Below are 16,490 nucleotides of genomic sequence, written 5' to 3' on the forward strand. Positions count from 1 at the left end.
GTATGCTGCACGCTAAATTACGGTGGCTGCACAGCATGCTGCATCGATTTAAATTCCATGGCCTAGAAGTATTTGTGGCATTCTATGGTTAGAAATGTTCCTTTTTCTGTTATTGGCTATTTTTTTCAGACAATATTTACTGTAACTACATTATGTAAAATTACATATTTGCCCAAACTAGCAGAAAAGTAAAATACTGTCATGTTTTCTCTGATTGTTTTATGGCCTACAAATATTTACCATAAACAAAACTTCACCAATGCTTTACAGTGGATTAGCCGAAGACTAGGAAATGTTTTAAATAGGGATGGGCCAGTACCAATACCAATATTGGTATCGGGCCGATATCTGGCCTAATTTCAAAGTGTTGGTACCCACGATGACAGCCGATACTTGTATCGCCCGCTCTTTTGGCGTTCTGGTGGTATTAATACATGGTATCAGTGGCTACTCAAGAGATGAGTACACATCCCGGTGTCGGTCTGAAAAAAGTGGTATCAAACATCTCTAGTTTAAACTTGAGTATAAATACACATGTTCGAGCATGCAGTCTGGAGAGAACAAACATGTCAGGCAGGTAGTCCCACGTTTACAATTAGTACCCCGCAACTGTCGGATTACTTTTCCTGTCTATACATAGTTTCCATCTGACCCAGATTGACTCAATGCTTTCCATTTATAATCCGAGCGCTGGCCGATCTGACTCTTAAGTATGCGCTCATGTGTCCATGTTCTTCCCCTCCAACTCACAGGGCCTATTTTTCCACTCGGCGAGAAAGAAGACTCTGTACAGGCCAAGAAAAGGCAGCCCCCGTGCTTGTTTTCCCTTTCTTCGTCATAGCGCATTGCTGGCATAGCACAAAAAGAAAGCAGCCAGCTCATTACATGCTCAGCGTTCATTGAGTCACTCTACCAAACAGAAGCCAGGCAAGAACACCAGCATTTGTGTGCAGTCCATTCAGGAGATTTTGGGGGCTCATTCCCAAGGCCTGTGGCGGAAAACTGCCATCTTCACAAACATAACCAACCATTTGAGTCTATTTGTTGTCTCCCTTGAGCTTATTCCTTTAGTAAGATTGCTACAGTGTATATGATGTTTTTTTTGTTTTGTTTTTTTTAACAAAGTATGAGACCACTATTGGAAGTTTAAAGAATTTCAGCAATAGGATGTCAACCTCAGCAGTTTCCTTTACAATTCCAAAACAAATTGCATTATGCATTAATTCCGTGTAGACTCTTTTTAAGAAAGGATAAAGTGATGACACGATGGAAAAACACTCCCTCATGTTCCCAGTCCAGATGGTAAACATGTACTTCAGTGTGTGTGTGCACACAAACGCAATAAAAGCACCTACTTGGCCTTGTTCCACGTTGCCATAGTTGGTCTCTTAATTAAACAGGAAGAAAGCAGGCCGCAGAGAGGTCAGAAAATCACATTTAGCTATGACATTGAGTAATCACAACTTTACTCTTTAGGCGGCTTTTTCCCCCCCAATATATTTTTATGTCACTACTCTTTGAAAAGGTTGTAGCTTGATAATGGTTAGAGATAGTGACACAATAAAGAAATGTTGCTGGGTGCATTTTTGCTACTTAAAGGGTTAAATTGCTTAACAACAGTATATGCATTCACACAACCTGTTGGGCGAATCAAGAATGCAGTACTGGTTATCAGTTTTTCATGTAAGGCAGCCATCCTGGATGTAATAACTCACATTTATAATATGTAAAAGATTCTAATTCCTCACTATGCATCACTGTCAAACATTTTTGAGAAGAAAAAAAGTAAAACAAGGACAACGCATCCCACTTGTGTCCATCCAAGTGAGTCATTTATTACACCCACCTCAAGAAGAAGCAGGCGGCAATGTGATGATGTAAGACTCTTCTAGTGTGTGGGCTGTCAACAATCAAATGACCACCCTCGGTCAACTCAGAGCCAGTCCATCATCTTGCACTCTCGTGTGGTTAGGGGAATGGACACTTATGCGGGTGCACCGCCTCTAATGGAGCACATAAACAAGAGAGTATTCCAGCCAGCTCCTCTGATGTACTGTACAAATACTGACGATGCTCAGACATTGCAAACAAATAAAGTATTTGGGTTCATACTAAAACCAGGAGCTTCGCCAGGGCTCAAGATGAAGTTGAAGATTTTCAAAAACGAATGATTCCTTGCACTGAGGAGTTAAAGAAACATTTGGGTTGGTATCACAATAAAGTGCCTTTTGCACCCTCATCTGAATCAATTAATGAAATTCTTGAAGTCTATTGCTAAAAAGCAAAAGGCTGCACACACACAATGACAATAATAATCCTAAAAAAAAAGTGCTTCATTCATATGAAAACATTAATATAACATTTCTGAAAACATTCATATAAAATAAATTACACATTGGAAAGTAATGATGTTATCAAGAGATAAAAAGCCACAAAACCACAACAATAAATAAGTAAACAATAAATAAACATTTATTTGTAATGAATCTTTATTTGAAAAGATTTAGTGTTTGTTTCTGCCAGGAGAAGTGCCTAGCTGTTACTGAAGCTTCCAAAAATGAAGTCATTTTCTAAGCAATTGGCGCCAAATGGCCCACAAAAGCTTCATTTCAGCGCCACTAAAAACGCGCCTACATTATCCTCAACATTGAAGCGCGATGAGCTAGTGAAAACGTATTCTCTGCTTGACTCATCGTGGCGCAGATGACTTGCAGGTTAACTTTGTGAATGCTTATTTGTTGTTTGTATTCTGCAATTGTCGGGGACAAGCGCAGGGTGTAATGCACATCTTACCAAAAATCCGATGGGATAGGCTCCAGCTCCCCCATGACTTCATCGATAGCTTTTGAAAATGCATGATGGATTGAGTTCCCTGCAGTATTAGGTTGTTTCCTTTCTGCTAAGATTTAACAAGAGGTGAACATTTTGTTATAACAACAGCATATCTAAGAGAGATTGCACTGGAACGATTGTCAAGACTCCTAAGGGAGTATTACATTTCCTCAGCTATCCTTCATTGTTACAGAGAGTCCGTGGTGCGACAATGTGACGTCTCCAGCCACAGCAGATGCAAGAGAAGGTCTCAAGTGGACACCTTGTTCACTTAGGTGACTGCAAATGTCCTGCAAAGTCCTCTGCATGGCTGAAGGATCACAAAAGTTTTGCACACGCTCACAAGTTTTGGAAAGGTGGAGTAGGAAGGTGGCTCTTGTTAGCAAGCCACATAGGGCGCTGTGGAAGCGGGGGTCCGTGAGGAAGGTCAGCGTCTCAACTAGAAAGACAAGATTGTACATCAAGTTGAATTACAATCAATACGACACAATACAGTCATTTTTGTTTGATTGGCTGAAAAAATAGATGTTCACTACAACACGGTCGTATTAGAACAATCTACAGAAATGTTGGCATTGGTTTGGTGTTCTTGGTTTTGTTAAAGGACATCAAAGTAAGCTGCCATGCTTAAGAATAGCAAGCATACTACTACAACCCTGCTGATTTAAAATGTCACACAATGCAGTACTCTAAAATAACGAATGACTTTCAAATGAAAGAAGCTCACAGCAAAGGATAATATCTATTGGAAGCAATCCTGCCAACGCGGTTTCCATATAGAACCCCAAGTGCAGTACCTGGCTGGAGGCCTTTGCACAATGTGAGGTTGTCCAGCAGCAGAGCGGCATTTTCCTCCGCCCATGTGTTAAGGCACAGCGCCATCGCCGAAGATTCACAGTACTTTTCAGCCATGAGCAACAGGTAAGGCAACACATGTGCAGCCATCACTGAAGGCTCAGCAAACACGTTGGCCTCATCCTGCTCATATAGGCTCCCACACCTGAGGAAGATAACACTTCATGGTTAGCAAGATCCAGTCAAGTCGATTCGAATGCAGAATCAGCAAGGTGACCCACCCACTGACTGCGACTTCACTTGTCACAGATCTCATGTCGCAGTGAGGCACATGACACAAAAGAAGGTCCAGTGTGCACGGTGTGTCCCAGCACTCCTCCAGCAACAAATCCAGCAGAAGCGGTATAGTTAGGTTGACCTGTGCCAGGTAGATGCTCCCCTGAGCTCCTCCCCTGGCGTGATGCAGCTGGGATATGAAGTTGGCTGCTTTAGTCCTCACCAGTTGGCTTTGGTCCTGCACCAAGTACAGGCTTGTGCTCAGCAATCTGCATGAGAGGTGTTTAACATTAGCCTTAAAGCAGCATTAAAGCATATGTGGAAAATTGTGTGGCCGTCATCTAACAGTACTTGATCATGACAGTAGGAGGAATGAGCTTGTGGCTTATTAGGGGAAGGCCAGCCACACACAGAGCTTCGGCACAAGATATCCTCAGAACTTCAGGAGCATCGGGTGACCGGTGAGTCTCTAAGGCACCACACCAGCGATGGATGACAGAATTCTGAAAACTTTTTTGAAGATAGGAGGATAAAGGGAGAGCTATATAGGTGGAACATGAACATTTTAAAACTGGATTCTAACCTATGGGAAAGCAGGAGGCTTGCACCATGCAATGCCTGGGACATGAACTCCGATCCGCCTCTTTGATTCTCCAGGTCTCTCAATAACAAATCCAGACATTCCAGAAGAACCGACTCTTCGAGAGGCACTGAAGGAGGAGGAGAATCCTGTGTTGACATCACCGCTACGAAGGCTGCAAGGTGGATCCTGCGGTACTCCTCAATGGGGCTCAAAAGTGCCTCCCTCAGACCGGACTGCAAATTAAGAGTAATGAACTAACACATTATTCATCTTCTCATATGCGCATGTGGAGAAATTTACATGTATAAATTAAAAAAAAATAGTTGTGATGAAAAATATATTTTAATAAACGCTTCCAGAATTTAAGGTTATAAAATATAGAAAAGCAGACAAGCTCGACAAGAGTACACAACACACATATTTGTTAGAAATCCTTACATGTTTTTCCTTTACATGACAAAGTACAGTATATGTACTCATTTACTTTGACCACTCTAATAATGTTGTTCCAAGTAAAGATGTTGTGTTAAAAAAAAAAAAAAAAAAAAGCAGTAGAGGAAGGGCAAGAAAAAAAACCTGTTGGGATATACCCAAGTATAAAATCAACTCAATATGAAGCTTTTACTTTTTGAAAAAACAATACGAGGATAACATCCTCCATTTTACAGACATACTTTTTGAAAAAAAACAATACGAGGATCACATCCTCCATTTTGCAGACATGCAAAATACCACCGTTACGCACAGTAAGACCTAGATGGTGTCAGAAAAGCAGTACAATATTTGCATTTTAAATAATGCAAATGATAAAGCAAACTATAAAACAAGTTTTTTCAAGTAGAATATATATAGACTTTGTTTGTATAGTAGAAGTAAACCCCATTTTAAAACTGCCTTTCAATAATGCCTAGCTCCACAATTGTATGCCCTCTCTTATATATTATGTTGCAAAGCACCTTGTTCAAAGTTTTCAGCCATGTATCTCACCTGCAGCACACTCTGGATCAATTCTTTCAAGTGGGTGTTAAGTGAAGCATGGTTCTCCAGCACCCACGTGACCAATGCCAGCCTGAGCTCACAGCTTGCGGCTGGAAAGGTTTTTAAGAGGTCCCGCGCCCATTTGGGGTCTGTACAGAGTAACTGGATGGCTCCTTGATGGAAGGAAGACAAGCCAACCTGAAACGGAAGAAATAGCTGAGTGTTTTGATAGCATTGCTGAAACACTTGAGAGTGAATTCCAATAGCAGGAAAGGGATGAGATTTAAACACTTTAAAGAGGTCCTATCATGGAAAGTAAACTTTTTGGGGCTTTTAACCATGTTACAATGTTGATTTCTCACCCCAAACAATCATAATTTGAATGCTGTCGTGTCACAATTTACATTAGGATTATTCGCCGTGTTTGGATAACATGAGGTAAGAAACCCATGTACAGTTGCGTAATGTACATTCGTACAGTTTGTTCCATACGGTTATACATGTGTATGGCTTCTCTTTGATGTCGTGGTAAAAGGCCACCTCAATGTGGTTTTGAGCAATGTGGCTGCCGTGGTGGAAGAATGGTTATAGGTGTCGGGTTGAATTCCATCTTGCCCCGCTCTTCCTGCGAAGAGTTTGCCTGTAACCTGTAAAACAACCAGGATACTGGCCCTCCAGGACCTGGTTTGGACACCTTGCCTTAAGGTGTTTGTTTCTGTAAACATCCCATGATGGAGGTCTCTTTGCAAAATTCATATTTTCATCAGTAGCTCAAAACTAGCATCTGCAACATAAGCCTGATTTATCAGTTTTCTGAAGAAAGATTTAAACGTTTAAACGTGTAAGAGAACGATTTGTAGAGACCCACCCAGTTCTGTAGTTCAAATGCAACGCGCATTGCTACAGTGTCACACACCTGAAGCCCTTGCCGGGGTGTACGAAGTTCAAGTATGAGATTGTCAAAGAGCTTTGAGAGAAAGGTTTGGCCGCAAAATCTTCTTAGTGACTCCACGACAGCAACATATGCTGCTCTGACCAGCGGGCAGCGCTGGGCATCTGTGGCAAGCCACGTTGAGGCCTCCACAGAGCTCACGGCTGCATGAAGTTCTGCTCCATGCTCACTGCAAAGACAGAGGAACAAGGAAGTCAAAGCCTGAGCGGTTTGGCGAATGAGTAAGGCTGAGTTTAATGACTCACCAGTCTTTACAGAGAGTTCTGTCCAGGAGGGCTTTTATGTGCAGCAGTTGCCCATGGAGCCAGTTGTGACAGCAGCGCTCTGGTGCGCGGGGCAATCGGACCGTAAGATTGATGAGGATGTTCATGTACTTTGATGGGGGAGTCATGGCGACCAGTGCTTTGGAGGCCATCACTCTCACACTGTAAATAGGACTGGCAGAGAGCTGGAGTAAAGGAGGCAAGAATTCTGCCAAGGTTCTGAACAGATAAAATGAGAGAATACAATAAGGTGCATTACAAAAATGAAGTTCAAGATTTGTTTTTTTTAATTCATCAATTCAAACACAGCTAATAAGTACAACATTATGTTAACTGCACGCCACTTCATAGTTATGGTTACTGTTGAAGGTCTACTACTACTACTACTGACTTTAAGCCTATATATATATATATATATATATATATATATATATATATATATATATATTATATATAGGTCTACTACTGAAGGTCTACTACTACTACTACTGACTTTAAGCCTATATATATATATATATATATATATATATATATATATATATATATAGGCTTAAAGTCAGTAGTAGTAGTAGTAGACCTTCAACAGTAACCATAACTATGAAGTGGGTTGTTAAACAAAAGGTTGTTAAACAATTTTTTGATTGCTTTTGACAGGGATATTATAACATTGCAGATGTGATGCTGACTAGTATAACCTTACTCTGCCGAGTCCTGGACACCAGGCTGCAGTTGGGATAAGAGAGTGAGAATTGGGTAGAGCGATGGCTGAAGGCGGAGCCTGGCTTCCTCAGGTGGGCACTGAAGATCACAAGCTGCTGCTCGGAGCTCCTCCAGGAGGAAAGGTTGAAGCGTGGAGTAGTGGTGGAAGAAGGAGTGGGGGGACATGCCATGTTGAGTCCCGCCATCACTGCTTGGCTTCTGACCGAGCATCCGTGAGCAAAGCGAACCTGGTGAGCACAATTTGCATGAGCGGGCCTACAGTCATACGCCATAAGAGAAAAGAGTAACATGCTTGTGTCCTACTGTAAAGCTGTAGTGCTGCATTCCTCATGGCCCAGCAGGGAGAACTGAGCAGAGTCAAAGCCAAAATGGCTACACTGGGCGCAAAAGGAAGAATGGCGACACCCAAGCCAGATCCTCGTACCAAAGCCTGCATCGTGTGAACTGCACACACCTGTGACGGTCGAAAAGGAGCGTTAGAGCTCACAAATGGCTTTAGACAGAAAACAGGATTGTTACACTTCTGCCTATGCACCTGTGGCAGGTCCAGCGTCTGGTCCCACTTCTCAGGGAGTGGTATTCTGGCTGTGTCCAATAAGGTTTGCATGCAATACGCCAAGAGTGGTCGTGATTTACTAGCCTCCTCTGCAGACACGACACGCAAGATGAGCATAGGTAAGCCTGCAGCCCGCCGTGTTACAGAGGTACAACTAGGAGACTGCACAACTTGTAAGGCCTGAGGACATCGCACAGAGAACCAGAAAGAGAGATATTCTATGTGTGAGAGAAAAAAAATCTTTTCCATTTATTCAGTGAGCATGCAGTAAGAATGTAGAAACATTCACTTGTTGGAGCATGTGAGACGGTATATCCCTGAGCTCAGGATCACTACTGCTGAGTAGAGCTGAACAAAACTTGCTGAAGCCCACACAACATCCCTCTACTGCACCCTAATGAGGAAAGAGGAGATTTAGCATTTCTTCTGTCATGCTCCACTTCATTTTAAAATGAGAATGGGTCTTTGCGTATTGCATTTTTTACATGTCAAAATTCATTGGCGGTCACTAAAATGCAACAATTACTGCCACAGACTACACAAAATAAAAACATCTGTTAAAGGTTGTGTGCGAATGTCACTTCTGAACAACATCACACCACTATTTTTATTAGATTATTCTTTTGTAGATAAACAAGGACTATCATTTGTAATGATTACTTGTGAGTCGACACATCTCACTTTTTTGACAATTCATATTTTAGACTAGAGCATAGTTTGTCAATATTTTTTTTCAGGCTACAGATACTAGTACAGTACTACCTGAATGCATATAGAACATGTTGTTGTGTGTTTTTCTTTTTGTATTTTATTGAAGTGATTTATCAACATGGAAAACATTCATCCTTCTATTTCGAGGTAACCACAATATTATTCTTACTGAGACCAAATTTTGAGTTAGAGCTTTTAGATGTTGACATAACAAGTGACATGTTCAACACACTTCATACCATTCATCAATACAGGTTTATCCAGTGTTCTTAATATATAGTTTGTTAGGCTATTGTAGATTAAGTTGGACACACATACGCACGCACACACACACACACACACGCACACACACGCACGCACACACACACACACACACACACACACACACAGACACGACGTCGAGAGAGGAGTACTTGATAGATGTTGAGAACCTACCCAATGACGGCATTTGAGGAGAATATTTCGAAAGATATCTGATGCCATTTCCAGATGTCGTTTGGTTAGAAAACACGTGTTAGGCTTGGATTCTGATAGAATTCTCTCCACTAGGGAACCTAAAAGTATCCCTGCTTCCTAATGAAAAAGACGAAAATACACATGAGGAACAGAAGTATTAAGATGTCAATTACCATGAAGTTATGTCGGTACCTTAAGAGACACCCAACAGCATGTGAGAACAAGACTGTGTTCCTCAGACAACAAGATGCACTCCTCTCCCTCTCCTCCAGATGAGTGGGCTATCAGAGCGGTGATAGCGTTCCCCATATCGCAGAAAGAAGGAGGGGCATCTTTGGGAGCAATCATTTCAGATAGTGAGATGCACCTTACCCTTTAAATTAAACACAACTGAGCATAGTTTGTACAAATTACCACTTTCAGAATCCAGCTGTCCATGCAGTACCCCAAGCAGGAGCCACGAGATGTTCTTCAGCAAGCTAAGCAGATCATTGATCAGTGTAGGATCAAGTGAATCACAGATGCTGGATTTGTCCTCCAACAAACATTTTTGTAGGGCACTCAGAACACCTAACACCAGTCAAGACTAATTAAAAACAAAAACGCAAAAACGAATGGAAAGTTTTTCAACTTTTCTATCTACTCACCATGTATTGGCTTGGTTCTAGCACAAAGCATCACATCTGCCTTGGCGGTGTGGTAGTGATCTTCAAGCTCCTTCACAAGGAATCTAACACAGCAGGAGGCCTTGATGTTAGGGACACTGCTGTTTGCTTTGCATCCAGGAAGCCCTTGCCATCTTGAAAAAAACACACACACACACACACACACACACACACACACACGATAACCACCAAGAATCAAAAGTATTGGAACGATGAAACAAAAACAAAACACATACAAAACAGGTGATAACTAATAATCAATATAAACAAGTATCGAAAGTACAGTGTTGTGTTCTCTCCACTTAGTGCTTCATCTTTCCGCCCCCCAGTCTCCTAGTGAACCTCAAACCAACGTCTCTACGAGTCAAGTGGGAGCCTCTTCTCCGCAACCAACGAAAGCCTCCACCCTCCCGAAAAGACAATGTTGCTGAATGTCAATTACAGTAGTCTTGCACGCATCATCAAGTTGCGAGTGAGTGACAAAGCTGTGTATGTCATGTGAGCGAAAGAGGAATGCATGCGGCGCGTACGTGGTGGGAGGACTACACAAATCGACGACGGAAGAGAACGTTGGGCAGCGTTGTTGCAAAAGGTTGAAGTGCTGAGTGTAAACCCTGCTTCCCTGTTATGTTTGTAAGCTACAGCCTCCACTCAAGGCCAACATGCGAGGATCGTTAGCCCGAGGGCCACTCTGGCCCTCCATGTGCCAGACTACGGGCCAAGAGATTGGAACAGGAACAGACAACAGTAAAATTAAAAAGTATAAGGTTTAATAATGAAAAATGTAAGTAAATATGTGTGGGGGGTGTAAACCGGAAAAAAAACAAGGGAATATTGTATTGGATGCACAGATGGAGAGGTGCAGGTGGTGTTAGATGTCAATTATATGGAGCACGTCTACATAATGGTGCGCTTGACTTGGTTTGACTTACTTGTGATGGAGGACCTTCATCATCAGCGCCCCCATCTGAGCCTGCTGGACGCGAGGACTACATAGAAGCTGCTTCGTACGAATGAGCAGAGCCCCGGTGACATCAGCAGGGAGTACGGAAGGGAAGAATCTCACCAACAATCCTGCTGAAAGCTCACGAATCTGAAAAAACAATTATTTGATTTCTTGTTTTAAACAGGTGACAGAAAACGAATGAGGCTTGGGCAGCTCTACCTCATTTGTGGAATCTTCCAAACAGCTAATGAGAACCAAAAGTTTTTTTCTGGAGAAGAAATCCCACTGTCCTCTCAACTTGGCACAGCTAACAAGATGTCCCATGTTTACTGAGGGGAAATCAAACAAATCATGGATGATAGTGTACATTGCGTTTTTTACTTCAAGCAAAAATACAACTAAATTGACAGATCACAGTGTACGTATATACTGACCAGGTGGTTGACCCTTCTTTTTGGCAGGACTCCATGTGTCAGTGCAGGTCTCCAGCAGCGCTGACAGTAATAGTAAGACGGTTTTCTTCCTCTGGTAACTGTGATCAGGCATCAAATTGCAGAATACAAGGTGGCTCAACCAGTCCACAAAACCTATGGAAAATATACATTTTTCAAAATCAAATAGCACCCTTTTTAAGGGATTAAGACAGTTCAGTAGATGCTGCCCTGTCAAGCATCATCTTACACAGAACAAACACCTCACCTATTCCTAGGGCTAATTTTTCTTCTGAGCTTTCCATCTGGCCGGTATCCTCCCTGCCCTTTAATTGTTTGATGTACGCCAAGCATCCATCTCTGATCCGAACCAAAAATCTCCTAACTGCTGCTTGAAAATGTTGTCGAAAAAGTGAGGACTCAGAGTTTAAATTTTGAGGGATGAAGATTCTCATTATTGACAGTTCTTCTGGTGTCGGAGTCTCTTTGGTCTTTGGGCTGGAACACAGTATGTTGAGAGCAGCGAGTCGAACTTTGTCATCTGCAGAGCCCAGTGCGAGGTGGAGAATTTTCAGAGTGGAATTGCCCTGCAGAACCCAGGGAGAGTTCCCAGTCACAGCCCGGTAGCTACTCATAATGGAGGCCCAGGCACAAAGGTGGCCTGGTGTACACGGGTCTAGTGAGGCCAGCATAGGTTCCACAGCAGAGGGGAAGACTTGGAAGGTGCAGGGGAGTAAGTGTGTTGAGCAACTGCTTTGAAGAACACCTACATGTGAGGTCAGCGCCTCATGAAGGACAGGAAGCCAATAATCTGCCCACTTACTGGCCAGATCCGACTCCGACACTGACTTTGGACGGTCACCGCAAATCTCTTTCCTCTGCTGCTGGATCATACACTTGTAAAGTTCCGACCCGCATGGAGACAGGTGATCGTTTGACATGCATTTAAGGAGATGATTTGGCATTTCAGCATAGTGATCCAACACCTATTTGATAGAAGGGTTGTGCGTTAAACCACAGCTCAACATTAAAATGATGCAAAAGCATTCACGCTCACCGTGTTGGTATCCAAATAGGAAAGTAGAGCACAGAGGCGATGGTATTTGGATTTGGATTCCCATGGCAGTTGGATCATTCGATGCAGTAGAGTCAAATAAAGAGGCTTCTTTGCGTCATTAAACTGCTCGCAATCCATGTCATAAAGGTCCAAAAGCAAACTAAAGGTAACGCGGGCACAGTCGGATACACCTTCCACCTAAAAGTGCATGAGAAAACAAAGGTCTATAAAAGGAGTACAGGAGTAACTAATTAACTAAGTAACTAGATTTGTGTGAGTTTGTGTCCAATCAGCAAGTAGCCTTGGCTTAAAATTTGACAATTTCAATCAAACTACGTTTAGGGGAATATTGTTATCAGTGGCAGAGCTGGACTTTTATCCTTTTTGTACAGGGTGCGTATGCGTGCACGCACGCACACGCACACGCACGCACACGCACGCACCCACACACACACGGTTTCTATATTAGAGTTACTTACGCTCATTTAAACATAAATAGAAACAAATAAATAAATACAGAACGCTCAGTTCTTTTTCAAGTTGTTAAACCAGAATGATATGGTGATACAGAGGTTTCTTCATTTTAAATGAATACATTTTGTTTCCGCGTTAACCATAAATTTCTGACCCAGACTACATTTTTCAAAGGTTGTTTTTTTTTCTTTAATGAAATGCAAAAAATATATACATCATCCGTTTGTATCACCCATTGTAAGGTATGTAAGTGCTCTTGCATCAGTTTCCCAATTTGTCAGAATTTTTTTTTTGTATTCAGCAAATGATTGCATCATTTTTAGTAGAGGCTTTGAGGATATGATCATTCAGATTTGAGGATTCAATGAAAATTATTTTGAAAGCTATGCTTAATATTTTATTGTTACTTCTAAGATGGTGTCACTTGCAAATGTAAAGGAAAACAAAGTTGGGGAAGTAGAGTAATCTTCTGTATGAACTTTTGTTCACCAAATGAATATGTGCCAATTGCGAGAGGCTTAATAATCTAACAGACGAGACCAGTTTCCAACTGCTCTGTGATTGCAATGCATATATTTCATAAGTATTCTTTATAAGTCCTAAAATTGTACCAATAAAGCAGTTAAACTCACTGGACTTTCAGCACTGGTCCAAATAATAGAAATGAGCTGTTGCTGCAGGTTGCTACCGTCGGGCAGAAGACGGCTACCTGTCATCTTCCAGATATCAGGCAAACATTCTTTGACCTTCTTCAGCCACAGCGTCAACACTGCAACCATGTGTCAGATTTGAAAACATTTTCTTGGAATTATGTGAATAAAATGTCTTGAGGCGACCCACCATCGAAGGCAAGGTAGTGACAGTGCAGCTTCTCCTCGCACAAGTCATAAAGCAAAGGAAACAAAGCATCCAGCAGTAAACTGCCCTGCAAAAACAACTATGCGTTATTTGCTAAATTACATCAACATGTCAATCCGTTTATGCTGGCCTATATATTCACCTCTGCGCTCTTAGAATTGGAACTGAGCAAAATGTGAGGATGACAGCATGTCAAGAGGCCCCTGCATATTACCAGCTGACCCTGTCCATCCACAGGTGCGGGGCTACACTGCACCTGAAGGACCCCCACAGTCACCAGCCTTGGCTCTTCAGAAATAAAACTTTGTTAGAGGTCCATGAGTGGTCACATTTATATAAAGAAAATCAATATGAGATTACTTGTTTAAAAAAAAAAAAAGGAATATAATTTTACAGAACCTCTTCATCACAACACAGGAAGTCCAAACAGAATTTGGCTGGTCAGCAGTGATACTGTACCTGAATGAGAACTCCGTAAAATACTCGAGGCAGCAGCTGCACCTGCGCAGCTCTCCGACGCCGTGTTGATGAGCATGGCCACGGCAGTCCCCGCCAAAAGACGAGTGTCTCTGTTCCAGCTCTGCGGGACACACAATACTAGATGGAAGAAAATGAACCAGTACATGCAGGACAATAATTTGACCATTAAGGAGTTTTCGCTTGCATTATCTAATGAGATCCAAGTGATGGATCACATCTACTTTACAGACATATCGGTGAGTGACGTTTCTCACATACTGTATGTAGCTATAGGGAACAAATCGACACCACTGCCAACTACAAACAGCACTTAACACTACGAAAAAGACAAAGTTGAAGATAAGTCGAGGAAGAAGATGTTGTCAACAACTTACTGAGTGTATTTAGGCTTCAAAAAATTGGCACGAAAATGAATTAATAACAAACCTGTCCAAAGATTATCTCTGTGAGAGCCTGTAAGATTTTCTTCATGGCTGGGCTTCTCTCGTTTTTGTTCCATACTGCAAAAGACACCTCTTTAGCCAACAGCTGGAATATCTGGAGACAAACCTGTAGATGACATAATGAGGACAGCATGACAAGCTGTGATGGAGGTCTTGGATTTTGTACCTTTCCCCAAAAAATACTAACCTTCACAGCAAGGTAACAAAGTTGTCCATCTCGCAGTGACTCTTGTTGCAGTATTAAAGGGAAGAACTTGGATAATTTTTCCAGAAAGGGAGGCCAGAGTTCTCGCCACACATCACGGCCCACGGCGCTAACCTCCAGGAACATAGAAGCTAAAAGTGGGAATAAAAGACATAATCAAACATTCGGTCTCTGCAAAAAAACTGCTAAATAATGTGAACATTATGTGCTTTTTTTTTTTTTTGAGTGATCACAGACAATAACACAACATAAAATGAAATAGAAAGAAGTTAAAAGGTTGGTGGAAAAAAAACAGGTATGGCAGTGACATAAAGGGACAATGATTTAAATATGGCGGCCGCCGGAGGAGTGCCACCCCCCATGCAATATAATTTAATGACTATTAGACCTACGATTATATTTAAAACATACTGTTGGTCGTTAAGAACACATTTATTTGCAAGTTTTTTAAATTTACAATTATGTAAACTCCATGTGGTCGTGCTAACACCTCTTCCACACTCTTCTACCTATAAACAAAAATATAGGTGGCTAATTTAGCAGTTCAATCAAGTTAATAAAAGAGAAAACTATTTGTGTGTGCAGTTTTTTCCGCTGTGCAGATATCCGAATAGGTATATCATATATAACGGAAAGTAAGAACTTACGTTTACATTTTACTTTTGTACTTACATCAATTTGAACCTAATTTCTGTATTTAAAAATATTGAATCCGTATTTTGTCTTTTATTTATTCAAGTATCTGTTTCTCTATTTAAAAGAATGGGTGCCCTCTCTAAGAGTTCTACATCACTGCAAACGGCAATCAAAATTATAAAAACATTGATAAAACTGAACAACAGCATGTGATCCTAATGTAATCTATTGTTTATTATCCTATTTATTCATATGTAGCACTACTATAACTGTATAAAAAAAAAAGTGTACAAACAGAAGGTCAACACAAACCTCTCTGAAGCTCTTCCTCTGTGAATATCTGGAAAAATAAAAGGTCCAGCATTATCTAGCTGCAACTTTTCTTTCGTTTTTAAATCTCAGCAAAAAAAAAAAAAGAACTGAAGATGTTCTTGTGTACCTGCTCACAGTGTACAATAGAGCTGAAACAGGAGATCTCTTCAAACACCAACTGATGATCCACCATTGCCAGATGTTGCAACATCTGAACAGAAGCAAGAAGCAGTCGTGAGATGACACTTTTAATTCGAATAGTGAAACAGACAGCATATTACGAAAGCTAACCTGGTCTACTTTAGTACAGGCCGTAGATATGTGCACCATTTGCAGCTGCAAGGAGACAAGAAGTCTAACTAGAAGCTGAAGGTGATCACGATCCAGGACATGAAGCTTCACTTTCTTCAATAGTTGGCCAGCCTCCTGCAAACAGCGCTCCTTGCTCCTTTTAACGTCGCTCCTGTTCCGATTATAGTGTGCATAGGGGTGAAATTGTCATCCCCAAGGGTGCCAATAGTCTATATACAGGAAAATAACAAACCTGGAGCACTCCGAAAGTTTATCCAAAACGAGCTCGAGTTTTGGATTGCCATTTGCAACCGTTTGCTCCTCGATGATGACGCAGTTTTTCAGACTCGTCAGAAGTTCATCAAAAGACATCGCTCCTACTGACACCTTCCAAACAAGCATGGGACATCGGCAACCGTGGCCACTTCTACTGGCAGTTGGAAAGTTATCAATCTGGCCTTACAGTAATTTACCGCCATCTAGAGGTCGGAGTACGCAGCCTTCTTTTATAACATTTCCAAACGCTTCCTTTTATAACATTTCCAAACACGTAATCCATGAGGTATGTAT

At 41.6% G+C, this 16,490-nt stretch overlaps 1 protein-coding gene across 5 annotated transcripts; it reads right to left on the bottom strand.

Moving 5' to 3' along the window:
• Window positions 1-1,797: 1,797 nt before the first annotated feature.
• On the bottom strand, window positions 1,798-16,309 carry LOC148429872 (tRNA (32-2'-O)-methyltransferase regulator THADA). 5 transcript variants are annotated; one of them, XR_015864766.1, is made up of 33 exons: window positions 16,174-16,309; window positions 15,921-16,092; window positions 15,757-15,840; window positions 15,630-15,657; window positions 14,664-14,812; window positions 14,460-14,582; window positions 14,013-14,133; window positions 13,696-13,841; window positions 13,536-13,620; window positions 13,328-13,464; window positions 12,222-12,419; window positions 11,433-12,150; window positions 11,168-11,320; window positions 10,953-11,062; window positions 10,720-10,880; window positions 9,770-9,921; window positions 9,537-9,692; window positions 9,315-9,454; window positions 9,102-9,239; window positions 8,245-8,349; window positions 7,935-8,135; window positions 7,703-7,853; window positions 7,380-7,626; window positions 6,662-6,898; window positions 6,381-6,585; window positions 5,474-5,662; window positions 4,487-4,719; window positions 4,255-4,413; window positions 3,909-4,172; window positions 3,630-3,832; window positions 2,997-3,271; window positions 2,794-2,899; window positions 1,798-2,003 (listed from the first exon to the last, which is right to left on the bottom strand). XR_015864766.1 is itself a non-coding variant. In XM_088407832.1 (32 exons), exons 1-31 carry the CDS (start codon window positions 16,290-16,292, stop codon window positions 3,003-3,005), a joined length of 5,553 nt encoding a protein of 1,850 aa, XP_088263958.1. In that variant the 5' UTR covers window positions 16,293-16,309; the 3' UTR covers window positions 2,321-2,899; window positions 2,997-3,002. The 5 variants fall into 5 exon arrangements, 2 of the variants coding, with proteins under 2 accessions (XP_088263958.1, XP_088263941.1); XR_015864762.1 differs by adding an exon at window positions 2,113-2,180 and having other exon boundaries at window positions 2,794-3,271; XR_015864763.1 differs by having other exon boundaries at window positions 2,794-3,271.
• Window positions 16,310-16,490: the final 181 nt, after the last annotated feature.

Source organism: Hippichthys cyanospilos, chromosome 1 (genome assembly GCF_059441005.1).
Source record: "Hippichthys cyanospilos isolate Australia breed blue-spotted pipefish chromosome 1, RoL_Hcya_1.0, whole genome shotgun sequence".
NCBI lineage: Eukaryota > Metazoa > Chordata > Actinopteri > Syngnathiformes > Syngnathidae > Hippichthys > Hippichthys cyanospilos.